General features: G+C 49.3%; 2 protein-coding genes across 23 annotated transcripts in view; one reads left to right on the top strand and one right to left on the bottom strand.

Moving 5' to 3' along the window:
- The window catches only part of LOC126991994 (zinc finger protein 98-like), a 67352-nt gene that overhangs the window by 39118 nt on the left and 9898 nt on the right, over nucleotides 1–18336 (top strand). Inside the window, exon 2 of one of the 22 annotated variants that reach the window (XM_050850645.1) lies at nucleotides 9391–9760. The exons of the other annotated variants lie outside the window; for them this stretch is intronic. The gene's annotated coding sequence lies outside the window, so the exon portion shown is untranslated. The remainder of the gene's footprint in view (nucleotides 1–9390; nucleotides 9761–18336) is intronic. 22 annotated transcript variants of the gene reach the window in all.
- LOC126991996 (uncharacterized) lies at nucleotides 1529–3690 on the bottom strand. Its single transcript, XM_050850662.1, has one exon. The coding sequence runs from the start codon at nucleotides 3576–3578 to the stop codon at nucleotides 2604–2606; it is 975 nt and encodes a 324-aa protein (XP_050706619.1). The 5' UTR covers nucleotides 3579–3690; the 3' UTR covers nucleotides 1529–2603.

Here is an 18336-nt window from a genome sequence, read left to right as displayed (position 1 = left end):
TATCTCCTTTTGACATTACAGTTGACAGTACAGAAACCCTGCCAATGTATTGCACATAATAATAAAGTCAACATACCTTGGATAAACATGCCCATTTGGCAACATACCATTCCAAATTATCTCACTCTTCACTGGTTTTCCAACTGGTCTTCTTACAACAGCCTCCAGTTTCCATGCTCTTGTAAGTCCATGTCCCTCCTCCCTTGTCACATGTAAATACCTAGGCCTATACTAAATAGCAGAGTCGGTCCACTTTCTGGATGGTACACTACTGTTATTGTCATTATTTCTTCCATCTGTTCGAGAAATTATCTTGCATATATTCGAAAAATGGACATCTGCATACTGTATTTCTTATATATGCTTCATAAATGTATTCAAACTTAAGCTACTGCTGTGGCACCACTTCCAACTTCCCATGCACAGGATAATCAGCACCCAAACCTCCACTGCAGCAGCTATATAGCTACTGTAGGTGTATTCCAGTATCTCACCTCACTTTAGGGACCGTTTCTATTCAATTCATTTCGATACCTGCTCCTAGAAGCTCCCACCAGGGGATGGCCACGGCAGAGGAGCTTCCATCTCTCACTATCTTGACACTCCCTTCTTGCCTGCTCAAGGTTTCTCAAGGATCCTTCACCTCTCTCTCTGACATACTCCTGCACCCTATCCCTCCATTTCACTGGCGGTTTTCCTCTCAAATTCTCTCCTCTATCTCACTCATATAACCCTCCTGGTCATTTAACCCTCTTCCATTCACTCCATGTGGCCAAACCACTTCAAAGTCTGTCATTTCACTTCTACCACTCCACACTTCTTCCCCACACCCTCACGACACATTCCAAAACGCTCATACACACTCTCATTATACACTTCATCCATTCTACTTACACCACATGCACTCATCAAATAATCCATTTCCACTGCCTGCACTCTGGACCTCTGACTTTCATTCCAGGCCCATGTTTCGCTTGCATATGTGAGGGTTGGTACTTTTACTGTATTTCTCAAGTCCCTCTTTACCGCCATGCTCACACTTCTACCCTTCATGATACGTTCCAAAGACCCTACCACCTTCCTTCCTTGCAGTGCCCTTTCTCTTGTCTCTCCTTCTGTACCACCATGCTTACATAACTGATCCCAGGTACTTAAATTCATTAACCTCCTCCATTTCCTCATCATTCAAAGTTATTTTACATTCTTTTTCACATTCAATACCCACTCTATGGGCATACAAAATCCACACCCTCACTTCTACTCCACTCACAAACCATCACTTTACTTTTGTTGACATTTACTTTCAATTTTCTCTTTTTACATACACTATCAAAGACACTAACCAATTTTTGTAAGTCACTCTCGTTTTCTGCAATGAGCACCGTGTCATCAGCAAATAAAATAGAATTCAGCACCCACTTCCTTCCCTCATTGTACATTTTTACTCCAACTTCCCCAACTTTGCCCTTCACTTCTCTCATAACACCATCCATATAAATATTGAACAACCATGGAGACAATGCACCCCTACCTCAAAAACAATTTTATCTCAAAATGTTCACTTGTTTCTTCATTAATTCTGACACATGCAGATGCCGCCTCATAGAATGACTATTGCACTAAACAGTTTTCCTCCCACATCATATACCTTAAGACTTCCCAACCGACTGTGTCATAAGCTTTATCCAAATCCATGAAGGCAGCGTATATTTTTTTTCTTTTTAATTTTTTTCTATTACCATCCTGAAGGAAAATATTTTTTCCAAACATCCTTTTCCCTTTCTGAAGCCACCTTGTTCTTCACTGATTTTCTCCTCTGTAAGTCGTTGAACCCTCTGTTATGACTTTTCCGTTTACCTTTCCGGGTACACTCAACAGACTTATACCTCTATAGATCCCACAGTCCCCTCTCCTGTCCTTCCCTTTGTAAACTGGAACAATGATGGCTTTTGTCCAGTCTGCTGGCCGTTCCTCTTAGTATCATATTGGTCTTCTCCATATTTAAGCAATCTTCTGTGCTCTACATTCCATCCCCATCATCTAGCTGTTGAATTTCTTCCTCCCCGCTCTCTGATGTTATTTCTTTGAACATGTTCAGGCAGTTACAGCAACCACAGAGACTAGTACAGTGGAGAGATCTTACATCACTCAACTGTTTCAATTCACCACAAGTGTCATCGTTTTTACAATGAATAAGGCACTGAGGATGAGGAGGTTCCATTTTCGAATTCCGAAGTCCAGCTGCACTGCTGCAGCTTGCCTCTTCTTCTTCAGTGTCTAGGAACTAGTCAGGCCATGAAACCATGGCCTCTGGAGCCCAAGAAGTACAGTTTGCTGAAGATCTGGTCTGGTGAGCGCTGAGGTGACCCATGGGTGGGAGCTTGCACCTTGACAAGTCGTCTTCTTCTTGGTGGTTGTGAGGGCTGTAAAGGTCTGTTAGACCTTATTCACCCTGGTGAAGTCCTGTGAGGTGCTCACAGACGTTGTAGCTGGCCCGTCTTCCTCAGGAAGGCACAGGTGAGTGTTGTTGTTGTTGTTGTTGTTGTTTAGGGCCGCGGCGATCTAGTCGCTCACATGAGCCCTGGTGCTGTCCTGTGAGGGCTTCACAGGCGCGTCAGCTGCCCCGTCTTCCTGAGGAAGGCGCAGGTGAGGCGGGTGACAGCTTCCTGTCGTGATGGGTGGACTCCTGCCGCCGCCAGCAGCGTGGGCAGGTCAAAGGTGGGCACGTCCAGGGCGCGGAGTTGGTGTCGGAGCAACACTCGCTGGGAGTGGTGGCGTGGGCAGTGCAGCAGCAGGTGCTCAATGGTGTCCTCGACGGTCCTGCACCAGGGGCAGTGAGGGTCGGGGACGAGGCGCAGGCGGTGGAGGTGAGCGCCGAGACGTGTGTGGCCCAGGCGGAGGCGCGTCAAGGCCACGTCTAGGACGCGGGATTTTTTTCTCACCCACGGCTGTGGGGAGGAGTTGGTGCGGTATTGGCCCATGGTTGTGGTGCGGAGGGTGTTGGCGAGCGTGTCATCCCAGGAGGTGCGGGAGATAAGGCATTTGGCTGTGGAGAGTGGTAGTGGGAGCGGCGTGATGTTTACCTCCGCAAGGGCCATCTTGACGGCGGCGTCTGCTATAGTGTTGCCTCGTATGCCGGAGTGCGAGGGCACCCACTGCAGGGTGACCTCCCACCCCTCGGATGTCAGGAGGAGGAGGGCTCGCTGGATGGTGTGGGCTAGGGCCGTCGATGATGTTGGGTGGCGGGAGCGGAGGAGGTGGAGTGAGGAGAGGGAGTCAGTGTAAATGACAGCCTTGCCCTTGGTATGGGTAGTGTGAAGGTATGCGATGGCCTGGTGCAGGGCGTAGAGCTCAGCCGTCAGGACGTCTGTCTCTGGGGGTAGTCTCCACGTCCTGCAGGTGCTGGTGCTGGGGTCATATATGGCTGAGGCAGTGGAGGGTGGAGATGGGGAGTGGGAGCCATCGGTGAAGATTTTCAAGTGGTGGTGGTAGAGGGACCTGTCCATCTTGAGGAAGTGTGTGGCCGCCACGTTGCTGGAGGTTGGTTTGTGTGGGAGGTCGTGGATGTACAGGGACATCGTGTGGGAGATATCTAGCCAGGGTGGGATAGGGGAGTGTGGGCTGATGGGTTGTGGTGGTGGTGGAGTGAGATGGAGTAGTAGGTGGACCAGTAATGCCCTCACAATCAGGGGTTGGTGGGCCGGGAGCCAGACTGGAGCGTGCTGGTCGACTCCTGAGGTGCTGTAGAGCTCTGAGAGTGGGTGGGAAGGTGGCAGGCTCAAGATGCGGTGGTAGTGGTGGCACAGCACTTCTCTTCTGTGGGTGGCGAGCGGGGCGATGCCGCTTTCTGCATGGAGGGAGACAACTGGGGAGGACCTCATGGCCCCCATTGCGATCCTCAGTGCAGCGTTTTGGGTGGTGTCTAGCTTAGCTAGGTTGGAGGGGGCCGCTGCCCCATAGATGCTGCTGCCATATGATAGGCGCGCTCTGATGGTGGTGCAGTAGTATTGAAGGAGCATGTCTCGGCCTGCCCCCCAGCGAACACCTGCAAGCCTCTTCATGATGTCCAGGTGCTTGTTGCAGGAGGTGTGTAGGTATTCAATGTGGCTGGCCCAGGTGAGGCGAGGCCCATCCAGCCGCAGCCCCAGGAGGTTGTGTGTCCTGACATAGGGGACGGGTGTTCCATTTAGGGACACTGTAGGTGGTGTTGGCAGTCTTTTGAGGGTGAAACACATAAGGGCGCTTTTGTGTGGACTGATGGTGAGGCCCCAGGTGGTCACCCAGGCTGCGATGGCTGTGGCAGCCTCCTGGAGGTGTTGTTGTGACTCCACCAGTGTCGGTGCCCTGCTTAGGATGGTTATGTCATCTGCAAACATGAGGAGGTGTGAGTGGGGAGGTACCTGGATGTCAGACATGAGTATGTTGAATAGCAAGGGGCTGAGGGCAGAACCCTGTGGCACTCCTCTTCGGATGGGGTGTGGTGATGACTTGAGGCTCCCACCGCCACCTGGAAGGAGCGGCCAGAGGAAGTCTCTAACCCAGGCAAGGGTGGTGCCAGTGATCCCCATGCTGGCCAGCTTGTACACGACTCCCTCGTGTGGCGATGTGTCGAAGGCCCCCTCCAGGTCCACAAAGAGGGCCGACATGACTTGTCGCTGGCGGTAAGTGTCGCAGATGTGGAAGTCCATCTGCGCCAAGACATCCAGGGTGCTCCTGTGTGGTCGGAAGCCGCACTGCTCCCTCCTCAGCAGTCGCTTCTCCTCCACCCACCAGGATAAACGGGTCGCCACCAGGCGCTCCAACAGCTTTCCAATGCATGAGAGGAGGGCAATTGGCCTATAAGCTGATGGCAGCGATGGGTCCTTGCCTGGTTTGAGTATGGGAATGATGGTGGACATCTTCCAGCAGGAAGGGAACTCTCCTGTCTGCCAGCTGATGTTGAGGATCTGCAGGAGGTGGTCATGGATGTCGGGGGTGAGGTGAGTGAGGAAGTCATACGGGATGATATCATGGCCTGCAGCTTTCCCCGGCCTTAGGGAGGCCATTGCTTGGGTTGCTTCAGTTGGGGTAAAAGGCTGGATGAGCTCTGGGATGCCCGGGGAGTTGACAGCGTTGACTATGGCGTTGTGGGTGTTCTGGGACGGATGGATGGTGGGTGTGGTGCCTATCCTTGTGTGGTAAAAATTGGCCAGGACTTCCGCCTTCTGCTGGTCATCTAGCTGGGCATGGGTGTTATTGGTGATGGGAGGGGACTGGCGCACCTTCCTGCCTTCCATGGCATGCAGGAAGTCCCATGTCCTTTTGGTGGAAGTGGAGAATGAGAGGGAGGAGCAGTGGGTTCCCCATGCCTTCCTCTTGGCCTGGAGGATGGTCCTCCCACAGATGGCGTCGAGTCGTCGGTATTCCTGGCCTGCCAGAACGGTCAGTGTCTTGCGCCACTGGTTCCAGGCCCGGCGACGGGCTCTTACTGCCTGCTGACATGTGTCGTCCCACCATGCCTTCCCCGGACGGCGGGGGGTGCGGCGGGTAATGAGGTGGAATGCCGCTCGCCCAGCTCCCTCCAGTGTTTGGTTTAGGCCACTTGTTGCCTCCCCCAGTGGGCGGGTGGAGAGGTCAGGGGAGCAGTGTAGGGCCTGCTGGAATTTTGGCCACCCAGTCGCTGTTAGTTTCCACCGTGGCAGGCATCCCGGGTGAGGCCTGGGGGTGACCTGGGGGAGAGAGGCTAAGATGGGAAGGTGGTCGCTCCCCATGTAAGGGCCCGTGGAAAACTCTAAAGTGTTGAGCGCCGGGTCACCGAGGAACAGGTCCAACACTGATGCTGCCCCTGTGTGGGGGTGGTACCTAGTTGCCAATCCTGGAGGGCTGAGGAGGCTCAGGTGCGGCGAACCCTGGAGGACCCGGAATAAGTTGTTGCCTGGGGTGTGCCTGTGGTGTGGAGGCAGGTTAGGGTCCCAGCAGTGGTGGTGGGCATTAAAGTCCCCCATGACTAGCAATGGGAGTGGGAGGGTAGAAAGGTAGTGTTCTAGCTCTTGATAGGTTGCTGCTCCACCTGGATTGTAGCACACTGCCACTGTGAGCCAGCCCCCATGGAGCCCTATCCTGGCGGCAGCTATCTCCAGGCAACCATCCGGCCACCTAGGAAGCCTGAGCTCTGAGTGTACCAGTTCCTCCCGGAGAGCAAGGAGGACTCCACCGCCTCGTCCCTGCTGGCGATCTTTCCTGATGATGGTGTACCCGGGTAAGGTGAGATGGAGATGGGGGGGGAGCCAGGTCTCACATAACCCAGCTACCGAGGGCAGTGTGTCCTTGAGGAAGATGTGGAGCTCCTGTGATTTCCGAAGGAGAGACCGGGCATTCCAGAGCATGAAGGAAAGAGCCATCACTGGAGGAGGGTAGACATTAACATGGAGACAGTGGGCCACAGGGACTTGAGTATGTCTATGAAAGACAGGCCCTGCTGGAAAAGATGGTAGCCCCTCGTGAGGAGGGTAAATAAACCTGGGATAAAATCGTCCCTGTTGGGAGGGGAGGAGGAGTAGTAGGTAGGTTGAGGCGGATCCTGCAGTGGGTGTACAGGCCTGGGGGGTCTGGCAGAGTGTGAGGGTGGATGGGTTGTATTGTGAGGGGGGCTTGTGATCGCTTGTGGGCTCAGAGTGTGAGCACTGGCGTCTGCCGAAGCCTCAGGCGATGAGTGTGGGGGCTCCGTGTGGTGGTGGGGGGTGGAAGGAGGGTGGTGAACTTCTACTTCGGCGGTGGTGTGGGTGATTCCGGTGTGGTGGCGTGGGGTGACTGTGGGGTGTCGATGTTGGTGCCGTCGTTGGTTGGGGCGCAGTGGGGTGAATGGTGCTGGGTTGTGGATGCTGGGCCAGGGCCCCTCCAGGTGCTCATCCTCCAAAGTCTCCAGGGAGGCATACCTGATGCAGGCGAAGGAGACCCCCTCCTGGACGGGTCTCGCTGGGAGTCGTGGGGGCTGCGTTGTTGGCCTAGGGGTAGGCCGGGGCCAGACCGGCCTAAGGTCCCGGAGTTGGTTGTTGGCCTCATGGAGCGACTTTCCTTCGTCCATCAGTCTGGTGTAGAGCTGCTGGGCCTCTGATGTAAAGGGGCATTTAATGGACCTGGGTCCATGTGGGCCCCCACACTGAAAACAGTGGTAAGGCCGGGAGCAGGTGGAGTCCCCCTGCTTGGAGGGGTGGGGTCCGCTGCACCTAGCACAGCGCACTGGTAGCCGGCAGGTAATGGCGCTGTGTCCGATCTTTAGGCACACCGGACAGCGTAAGAGTGGGAGGAGGAAGGGCCTCGGCCAGAACGTGAGCCCAGAAATGGCGACCCTCTTAGGGATTATCCCTCTCACCTTGAGGCGTAGCCATTTCCCTGTGGTGGTCCTTGGGAGAAGGTGTGGTGGAATCCAGGCGAGTTCCAGACACTCACCTCCATCTAGGGTCTTGAATCCGGCCTGGATTTCTTCCATCGTGGTGTCGTCAGCCAGCGGCCCTACCCTGGCGTAGTTGTATTTGTCATCTTCCTTCTCCGCTCTCCTGCAGGTAACCTCCCATTCTCCCAGGAGGAAGGAGGGCTTGGAGAGATCCGGAACCTTGAGTAGGTTGTGGGCAAAGACGACGATGACGAGGGCCGTACCGTTACCCAGGGCACGGGTTTCCCCTTCCAGGATATACTTCCCCACTGGAGAGGAGGTGAGGGCTTGCGACACCTTCCTGGGGTTGTTGAATACCTGCGCGCCATTCTTGGTCCGCAGGAGGAAGGATGCTCTGGTGTATGACGGCAAGGTTGGTGTAGCGGAAGGAGTAGGGGGCTGCATGCCCGGCTGGGCCTCCGCCGGTGACTGGGACGTCTTCTGACGTTTGGCCTGCTGGTGGGGGTCCTCGCCAAGAGACGGGTCTGTCATGTTGACGTCCTCTGGGGTCTCGGCCTCGGTGTGGATGAGTTCTAGGGGCGGCCCACCTGACTGGCTGGCCATGGTGGAGGCCGTGTCGCCTCGCACAGCCGTGGAACTGAGCAGCTGGTAGCCGGCAGACAAGGAGAGATATCCTGCACGTCTACCTTGTGCGGCTGTCACGACCGCACCGTGTCTGTGTTTACACTCTCCCGCTGGCCCGCTGCTGCTCTTGATCTTCTTCTTCTTCTTTTGACCTGTGCCGCTTTGTATCGCTTCTTAGGCTTTATGACAATAAGCCATCATCAGAAATATTATATAAGGCAAGGACTAACAACCTAAAATTAAGTGACAGGAATAGGCACACGAATGGTGACACAAAATGCATCATGTGCAATAGTGAACTAGAAAATTTAACCCATTTTTTAATCCAGTGCCCAGCTTATGCAAATGAAAGAAAGAAGATATTGCAAATAGAAAGACTCACTACAGAGGAAGAAGAAGACTTAATTGGAGAACTATTATTTAAAGAAGAGCTGATCGAAGAAACCAAGCCAGTGATATATGAAATGTGGAGAAAGAGAGAACAACAAAGAAAAAGCCTAGAAAACTGAAAACTGACCAGTGAAGATCATCAGGGAAGCGCCGATACAAAGGCCAAGCTTCCCGAACGACACCTGACCTAGGTCCTCCTTCTTTCGTTCCTCTTTTCTTCTTTTTCACTTCTACACACTTTTCTTTTCAGTATACATCACTTTCTTAAGCACTTCATCCTGAAACTTAGGTTTTCTGTCCCAGGCAGGTGTAAATTAAGCCGCCTTAAGCTCCCTTAACCGTAACAGTAACCGTTACTCAGCACGCTCACATGAATATGCCGCGTACGATATATTTCCAATTGTTTAAATCAAACATATATTGAAAAAAAAAAAAAAAAACGTCGCAAGCGGAGAAAAAACGTAAGATTTTCAACTTACGCCGTAGCCTGGGGGTAGGGATGGCATGTTCCTCCCTTCTCCCTTGTTGTTTACCTGCAACAATAAACTATCAATCAATCACTTACGCCGTAAGACTTGAAAATCACCGAAATTTTGTAAGACGCGCAAAAAACGTAAGACTTGACAGTATGTGACAGTGGTATGCGAGTCAGGTGGGTACGTGAGCAGAGAGGGAGGGAGGCGCTTCTTTGAGTGGAAGGTGACTGACAGGAACAGTGAGGGTCTAGAATGGGGTGTGAGAAAGTGGAAGAGAGGTCTGAGAAGGTGGAAACATGCGATGGAGCGATAGATCACTTTGGAGTGGTACAGGGAAAAGGAAGCCCCGCAGTGTGTCAGCTGGTATGATGGAAGCCTGGGTGGTGATCTTCTCTTCCAAGCTCGGGCGCAGTGTATGAATGTGAATGCAAGAAATTACAGGTGGCCTGAGTCCCGCAGCAAAGTGTGTCAGATGTGTGACAGGGGTGTGGATGAAACTGTCGTGCATGTGATACTGGTGTGTGGGAGGCACCGGAGAGAAAGGACGGAGATGATGAGGGTGGCACTGAGTGAGGTGGGCTGGGATGTGAATGGGAGGATTGCAAGAACAGAGAGGGAATGGATGTTGCTGCTGCTGCTGGGACTGAGTGATGAAGCAAATGAGAGAATTACAGAAGCCATGAGGAGTTTTCTGGAAAAGATGTGGTGTGCAAGAAATAGGGAATTGGAAGATTTGTAATGGATATATACTGCTTGTGTTGTTTTATTTTTACAGGTTGTGCCGATACGAAGGCCTGACTCCAACGGGTCACCTGTACAGCAAGAGCAAGAGCAAGGAGAGAGTAAACACAGTCTCGTGTGTATCCCCGACCTTCAGGAGAAGACCAAGAAGGAGAAGGTAGGGAAGGGAAGGGAGAGACACGGAGGGACGAAAGGGAAGGGAAGGGAGAGACACGGAGGGACGAAAGGAAAGGGAGAGACACGGAGGGAGGAAAGGGAAGGGAAGGGAGAGACACGGAGGGACGAAAGGAAAGGGAAGGGAGAGACACGGAGGGACGAAAGGAAAGGGAGAGACACGGAGGGAGGAAAGGGAAGGGAAGGGAGAGACACGGAGGGAGGAAAGGGAAGGGAAGGGAGGAAGGGAAGGGAAGGGAAGGGAGAAACACTGAGGGAGGAATGGGAAGGGAAGGGAGGGAGTAAAGGGAAGGAAGGGAGGGAGGAAAGGAAAGGGAGAGACACGGAGGGAGGAATGGGAAGGGAAGGGAAGGGAGGAATGGGAAGGGAAGGGAGGGAGGAAAGGGACGGGAAGGGAGAAACACGGAGGGAGGAAAGGGATTGGAAGGGAGGAACAGAAGGGCAAGGAGGAGGTACAGGGTGGAAGGAAGGAAGGGAAGGGAAGGAGGTGGTACAGGGAGGAGGAAGAGAAGGGAGGGAGGAGGTACAGAGTGGAAGGAAGGAAGGGAGGAGGTACAGGGTGGAAGGGAAGGGAAGGAAGGGAAGGGAGGAGGTACAGGGAGGAAGGAATACATAGAATACATAGGAATACATAGGAAGAACAGACACCAGAAGACCTATCGGTCTATGATGAGGGTGTCTGTTTACTACCGCTACTACCAGTAATCTACGTGTGGTAGAACAGGACAGAAAAGATGAAGGCTCCTCCCCACCCACCTCTCCCTCCGGCAACGTGCCGGCAGGAAATAGTTAGAAGAGAACACCATGTACCTTTAAGGAAGAAAGGGACATGGAAATTTTACAGTAAAGAGAGAAATAAGAGGAAATTACTACCCTTAACTTACACTACTGGTAACCTAAGCTGTGGGGGAAAATGACTTCATTACATAAGAACACAGAAACACAGGGAGACTGGAAGAGGCCGGGTAGCCTACACAGGGCAGCCCCAGGATCCCCCCTAATACTCACAATGGGTGAGGTGTAGTTTCAGGGGCACAGGTGGAGGCTTGATCCTCATTTTACTGGTGGTACTAGGCACTGCACCAGTAACCTGTCACCTTACTGCACCCACACCTCACTCCACCTGTCATGCGGACATTAACTGTTGCTTTACTCTATTGTTAACTTACGCTACTTGCAATCTAGGTTGTGGAGGAGAATAATATGGATTTAGGTTGAGGTCTTGCTGCAATCTGTCTGAAAACATGCGAAGAAGGGTCAGTATAATCTTATATCCCTGAAGTACTTATCCAATGAAGACTTGAAGCTATTGATACTCTGTGCGCTAACTACTGACGGTGGGAGTCTATTCCAGTGATCGACGACTCTATTATTGAAAAAACTTCAGCGCACCAATGTGTTACATTGGTTTCCCTTTAACTTCATACCGTTGCTGCGTGTTATTGTGTTGGTGTCTCTCTGAAATAGACTATCTGGGTTAATGTTGTCGAATCCATTAAGGATTTTGAACACTTCAATTAAGTCCCCTCTTATCCTTCGCTTTTTTAGGGAAAAACGCTCGTCATATGGCAAGTTTCGGAGCGCTGGAATTTGTTTCGTTGCTCGTCGCTGTATCTTTTCTAGCAAAACTTGATCTTTGACATAGTTCGGTGACCAGAACTGAATGGCGTATTCTAGGTGTGGTCTTACAAATGCTAACTATTATCTCTTCATAAGTTCGGGTGATTTATAATCAAAGTTTCTTGAGATGAATCCTAACATCATATTGGCTTTTTTACTCGCTGCAGAACATTGATCACTCATTTTAACCCGAGAACGTCAGCAGACCCTTTTCTGGGCTTTCACGAGTCGTGGCTGTGGTACGGTGGACCCTAAAATGGGCTCACCATAAAACCCATAATTCGAGCTAGTTGTAAGCTGTGGTGGCATAGAGCAACCCACCATACATGCCCTGGGTCACAGCGGTGGGTGAATGATCTTGAGACAGGCTTTTTTGTCATAGGTGGTGCTGTAAGGTTATGGCAGACTGAATTAGCTATCCACACAGTAATCACTTGTCAAATTCTTTAAAGTAGACAACAAGCGACTCTCGGCTAGATGCCACGCGTCACAAGACTTTATTTTGTAACAAACACCACCCAAAAAATATGAAGTTTGAGTAAAAGTAAATATTTTTAACAGCTTTATGGTTATGAGAGGCGTACTCTGATGTACGTTCCATGCTCTTTTCTTAGTGTCAAAATGCAGTGTAATTTTGCCGTTTCTCGGCCACTTCTCGGCTTTCCTATAGCCGAAGCCCACGGGTTAAGAGTGTTACTGATAATGACACAAAGATCTTTTTCTTGTTTTACTTCGCTGAGCTCATGTCCTTGAATCTGGTATTTAAAGTTAGGATTTTTTTCACCTATGTGCATTACTTTACATTTATCTACGTTAAAACTCATTTGCCATTTTTCGCTCCAGTCAGCAAGTCTTAGTAAGTCTGATTGAATATTCTCGCAACTTTGACTGTTCATTACCGTACCTCCTAATTTGGTGTCGTCAGCGAATTTGGCTACTTTTGATAGGATATCAGTTTCTAAGTCGTTCACGTAAATTATGAATAGTGTTGGCCCCAGGACCGAACCTTGGGGCACGCCACTGGTGACGGGTTGCCAATCCGATGCTTCACCATTAAGAACTACACGTTGTTCTCTGTTGGTGAGCCAGTCATGAATCCACGCACATAGATGGTCGTTAATACCGTGGGAACTCAGTTTAGAAATAAGCCTAACGTGAGGAACTTTATCAAACGCTTTCTGAAAATCTAGGTAAATTACGTCATATGGGCTTCGGGCGTCCCAATAAAGGGAAGGGAAGGGAGGAGGTACAGGGAAGAAGGGAAGGGAAGGGAGGAGCCACAGGGTGGAAGGGAAGGGAAGGGAGGAGGTACAGGGAGGAAGGGAAGGAAAAGGAGGAGGTACAGGGAGGAAGGGGAGGGAAGGGAGGAGGTACAGGGAGGAAGGGAAGGGAAGGGAGGAGGTACAGGGAGGAAGAGAAGGGGAGGGAGCATAGCTGGGCGTTATCGTGATAAGTTATCGAGATACTTTATCGCTGATAACAAAATCGGGTTATCGGCCATCCGCTACTTATTTAAATATGCATCGGTATCTTCATTACTTTTGTAACCAAACTAGCGATAATTGCTACTTTTTTCCGCCTCTCAGAAAAAAAAGTTCTCCCTACTGCGCATGCGTGGTCCGGTGTTGTATGAATAAACTTCAGGGTATGAAATATCTTTGGTGAAGAGATGTCATACTTAGATCATCAATATTAAAACACTAGGTTATTTTTTTATGTTAAACTAAAAAATCACTATATCAAAGAGAAAAATCATTTAACTTAGCCCCCAAAATGATTATTCACTGCCTCAAATTTAATATTCCATATTCGTTTGTGAGCATGACATGATATTGAAGCACCCGGTGTTGTGTTATTTGGTGTCCCATCGTCAAAAGCTGGCGCTTTTGTTTACAAACACTGGTCTCTCGTGAACTGCGCATGTTCAGACCAGTAAGCATAGCCCTGTACAGTCTCGCAAAGCTTTTTAACACATTAAGAGTTGCTCGAAGGCTGAATCAGACATACAGTACCACCATCCTTGCTGTTTCTAGAACGACACTCTGTACATATAAATACAACTTGCAGAGTTTGACGTGGAGTCTAGAAAAGCCGAAGATGTGTGCTACTATGTCACAGTAAATTACGGTTAAAAAGCTTTGTGAACTGTGAGGTATGAGCATTGGTATGAGTACTCTGCTTGATTCACAGACTCCAGATTTTTAAGCAGCGCGCTTTTGACCGGAGAAGCCAAATAACACAACACCAGCTCAGACGTTTCTAATATTACCGTCCATATGTAGGCTACGTGTCAACGTGTGGTTTTCAGGTTTTGTAAGTTTTTAAAATACAGATAATGAAAAATTGAATTCATCTATATTTTTCTATTTGAAATATCAATATAGTATCGTTTTAGCCTATCGGACTTATCGCTAGCTAGTATCGGAATTGTGGATTTATATCGGGTATTGGTTATCGGTTATCGCCTATATTTGTGTCTCCAGTTAACGGTTATCACCGATAAGGTTTTTCATTATCAGTTATCGGTTATCGGGAATAGGGTTTTCTGTTATCATGCCCAGCTATGGGAGGGAGGAGGTACAGGGTGGAAGGGAAGGGAAGGAAGGAGGTACAGGGAGGAAGGGAAGGGAAGGGAGGAAGGGAAGGAAAGGGAGGAAGGGAAGGAAAGGGAGGAGGTACAGGGAGGAAGGGAAGGGAAGGGAGGAGGTACAGGGAGGAAGGGAAGGGAAGAGAGGAAGTACAGGGAGGAAGGGAAGGGAGGAGGTACAGGCTGGAAGGGAAGGGAAGGGAGGAGGTACAGTGAGGAAGAGAAGGGAAGGGAGGAGGTACAGGGAGGAAGGGAAGGGAAGGGAAGGGAGGAGCTACAAGGGATAATATTGTTACGCCAGGGGGTATATTTTTGGGGGTATTTGTGTTATTTGTGTGTGGGGGTGCTAGTTTGGGGCGCGGACTGGTGATGGCCGGCGGCGTGAGGTGCATCGCGGCCGTGCAGGAGCCGCCCGGCCGTGCTGTAGAGAGAGAGCCCAGCTGCCAGAGACGAGAGACATGCGCGCTGCCCCTGTGTGCCTTGCCCGCTTTTGTGAGCCCTGTGCTGTGTCCGTGCCCCCCTCTGAGTACTTGGAGTTACTGTGCCTTGTCAACCAGTGTTCTGTATGTGTTGGAGCTGTTAAGTAAAGTGGAAATCCTGCACTGTGAGCCTCTTTGCCCGGCCTTGTCCGCTCGTGGTGTGTTGGCGTGGTATGTCTTGCTGTTCTTGTTCACGGCCAGTTGTGTGGTGGTCTGGGGTTGAGGCACACTGCCTGCCTGTGCTTGGAGTCCGGTGTACGGGCCGGTGGTGTAACAATATTGACAACAGCGTAGCCACATCTGGCAAAGTTAATTCTTACAACATGAATTTCTTTTTTGTCCCTGAAAGCAGTGCAGCAACAAGTTAGTGACTTCCGGAAAAGAGAAAGAAAATTGACACAATGATGTAAAAATGTTAATGGAACTAAAGCACGACGTAGCACACCCATATGCGGCGGCGGTTCAGGTGGTGTTGCGAGAAATACCTCCTCGCAGAAATACCTACCTACCTAGTTGTGAAACACAGGAAAAGAGCCATACTAGGCTTGTGCTGTCCCGCCTCCATAACGCTTATTATCCAGTTTGGCTTTAAATTCATGAATCGTTTTTGCACACACAGTCTCCTCGTCAAGTCCGTTCCATGTTGTTATGCTTCTGTATGGAAAAATGTGTGTGTGTGTGTGTGTAGGGGGGTCGAGAGGGGCGATGCCCCCTCGTTAGAGAATAGGTTATGTAAAATTCGGTTGGAGTAGCTAAAATCTGCCCCCCCCCCCCGAAAAAAAAAAAAAAACGATTTCCCACTCGTCCCCCGAGTTGAACCTCTGCGAGCTATTTTGCGGTGGCGGCGACGGGTGCAAAATGGCATTGAAAAGTCAATTATTTAGTGATTTCCGGAGAAAAATACTATCCATGATAAACAGCAGCATATTTTGTCCAGAAATTAGCAGTCAGCATCTTGAAATTAGTTGGCTACCCTTTTGTCAATATTCCCTGGTACAGAGAGGAAGGGAAGGGAAGGGAAGGGAGGACGTACAGGGAGGAAGGGAAGAGAAGGGAAAGGAAGGGAGGAGGTACAGAGAGGAAGGGAAGGGAAGAGAGAAAGTACAGGTACAGGATAGATCTTCCTATACTCCATGCATTTAGCATCACTCTTATTAGATGTATCGAGGCCATACCTCCCTACTATGTACCATACTGAGAGAGAGAGAGAGGGGGAGGGGGGGGACAAGGCTTCCATCAACAACACAAAGCACAGCTGCAAGATAACTTGTGTGTTGAATGCCCTTGTGGCTCAGTGGAGAGGAAGTGTGTTCATTATTTGTAAATAACATAATAGTAGTGACAACGCAAAGAACTAATTATTCTTTAGTTGCTCTCAATTTTCTGATGATGACAAACCACAGAAAACACCTCTAAGTGTTTTATGGTGAACTGGCCTGTTTTTTACAGTGATACCTCGGCTTGGGAGTGCCTTAGTTTACGAGCGTTTTGATTTATGAGCAAAAAAAATCACAAAAAATGTCTTGGTTTACAAGTGGTGACTTGGTGTACGAGCATCCTCTTTGTACAAGTCGAAGACGTGAGCGTGGGTCTCCTTTGTTCGCTGCAAGACGAGAGCGCTCAGAGTGGAAAACAATGGGAATGGGATCTCAAACTGGTGTCGCACTGGACCTTTTTCCTCCAACCGCATTGGTGGTAGGCGCAACACACAATTCCAACTTTTCTGAGTGTGCATCACACATGACCAAGGTCGGCTGCCCATATCCACAACGTAAACAAACCAGTCACCCTGTATCCACAGGACGTCGCTTTTCAAAGTAAGGGCCGCTGTGGCTTGTGCTGCTGGTACTCAAACTATAGACTTGTTGCTACAGTTACATGGAGGAAGAAGCCGTTGTGGGCACCATCATGGCTTCAAAGACGGGAGGACAGGAGTGTTTACCCACATCAACAACTCACTCCCATTTAGGTGTACAGGCAACCACGGTTGCTCCTAGCCCCATCGGTTGGAGGAAAACGCCTAGTGTGCCGGCGCCTTCAGTCCGCGTTGCACACTGGCAGAGGCAGCACCCGCGCCCGTATCCGCTTACCTTTGTGCTCTAGTGTGCGGTCTTCGTGTTTTCAGCACTATATATGTTACTTATATATATATATATATATATATATATATATATATATATATATATATATATATATATATATATATATATATATATATTTTTTTATATTATTATTCTATATTATTTATCATTGCTATTTGTAAGAAAATTACCCTTATGATGTAGAAGATATGTATAATGATATGTTCAGAAATTTGCGATATATGTGATTCATTAATGGGATTCACATTAACTTAAATGGAGAAATTCATTTTGGTTTGTGAGCAAAATTCTGGAACGAATTAAACCTGTAAACAGATTTTTTTTATTTATTTAATTTTTATGTCAAACCCTGTAGCACCGGTAGGCTTTCTTGAGGGGCCTGGTGGTCGGCCCGAGCCCGTCTTGGTGCAGGCATGTGTTTATCGTGGCTCCACCTTTCGACAATTTTCACCCAAATTGCCAAATTTCCCCCTTAAGGACAATCATGTACACAAGGAACTCTAGTAATAATCCAGCATTAGCTGCAGAAATGGTTTCTCCATCTGTCCAGTTGTCTTGTTTAAAACACAAGATCAAATCAGTAGATAGCCTATAGGCGTCCACTGGCCGTTAAACGGCCACTCGTTTGCACAGTGTCCACAGCAAAATTTACACCCTTTTACGAGGCTGTGTTGCCCATCTTCCCCAAATGTGTCAAGAAAAGTGACCAAACGCATCATAATCCTTCCGTCCTGTGAACGCGCTCCTGTTTATGAGGGCCGTGCTCCCGTTCCTGGGATTGACCTTGAGCGGCTGAGAGATATTTACTCTCCCGGATTTGACACGAATGAAATGTCCATGACAATCTCACTTTGAAACGAGAAGTCCCTGGCCGAATAATCTGCCTCCTTTACTGCCTGCGAAAGGCCTAACTGCTGTTGCTGTTAGCGGGTGATTAGGGGCAGAAGCCATTGTGGGATTAGTAAGGTAAGTAAATACCTCTTGGTTGCTCATGCAGCGTAGAAGGAGGAGCAAGCACCCTTTGAAGACTGCTACACTCCTTACGTGAGAACAGTTCACGTTATCCGTGACGGTACTTGTCATTTCTCTCTACCCACCCCTCATAGTCCTCAGTGAGAGCTTGTAACTTCAGGTCAGGTTTCTCTGCCATTAAAAAGAGTTACTAGTAAAATGAGGAGTAAAATGGTAAAAGAAAAAAAATATCGCTGCAGAAGTAAGTGAAGTAATAACCCTTCACCACTAAGTATGTGCTCACTCCTCCCCGATGCTTTTGAAATGCATTATAAAAGAAAAAAAAGAATAATGAGTGAGGCTTAGCAAGACAAAACTTCTCCACTGTGCAATAAAACACACAAAAGAAAATGAATGATTATACATAAAATGCGTAACAATGTTACTCAAGAAAAATATTAAACTTCTCCACTGTGCAATAAAACACACAAAAGAAAATTAATGATTATACATAAAATGCATGACAATGTTACTCAAGAAAAATATTAAACAACCACACGCCAGAAAAATCAACAGCTGAAAAATCTAATAGATTAGATACGGCCCCACACGCCTAAACACGTGAACATAATAATAGTAATGCACCTGAAATCATGTTACAAGTGGTGTAATTATGGAAACTGTATCAATGTATAGTGTCAGCTAAAATGTGTTAAAAACCTCGAAGACAGCAACTCATACCCCACTACTCAGCACGCTCGCGTCCTTCGCCTCGCCGGTGGCTGGGGCAGGATGCAGGGGTGGCAGGGTCTGCCGTCTG

This window comes from Eriocheir sinensis, unplaced genomic scaffold (genome assembly GCF_024679095.1).
Source record: "Eriocheir sinensis breed Jianghai 21 unplaced genomic scaffold, ASM2467909v1 Scaffold379, whole genome shotgun sequence".
Taxonomy (NCBI): Eukaryota; Metazoa; Arthropoda; class Malacostraca; order Decapoda; family Varunidae; genus Eriocheir; species Eriocheir sinensis.
Note: the sequence above shows the minus strand (reverse complement) of the source record. Positions and strands in the feature narration are given on the sequence as shown.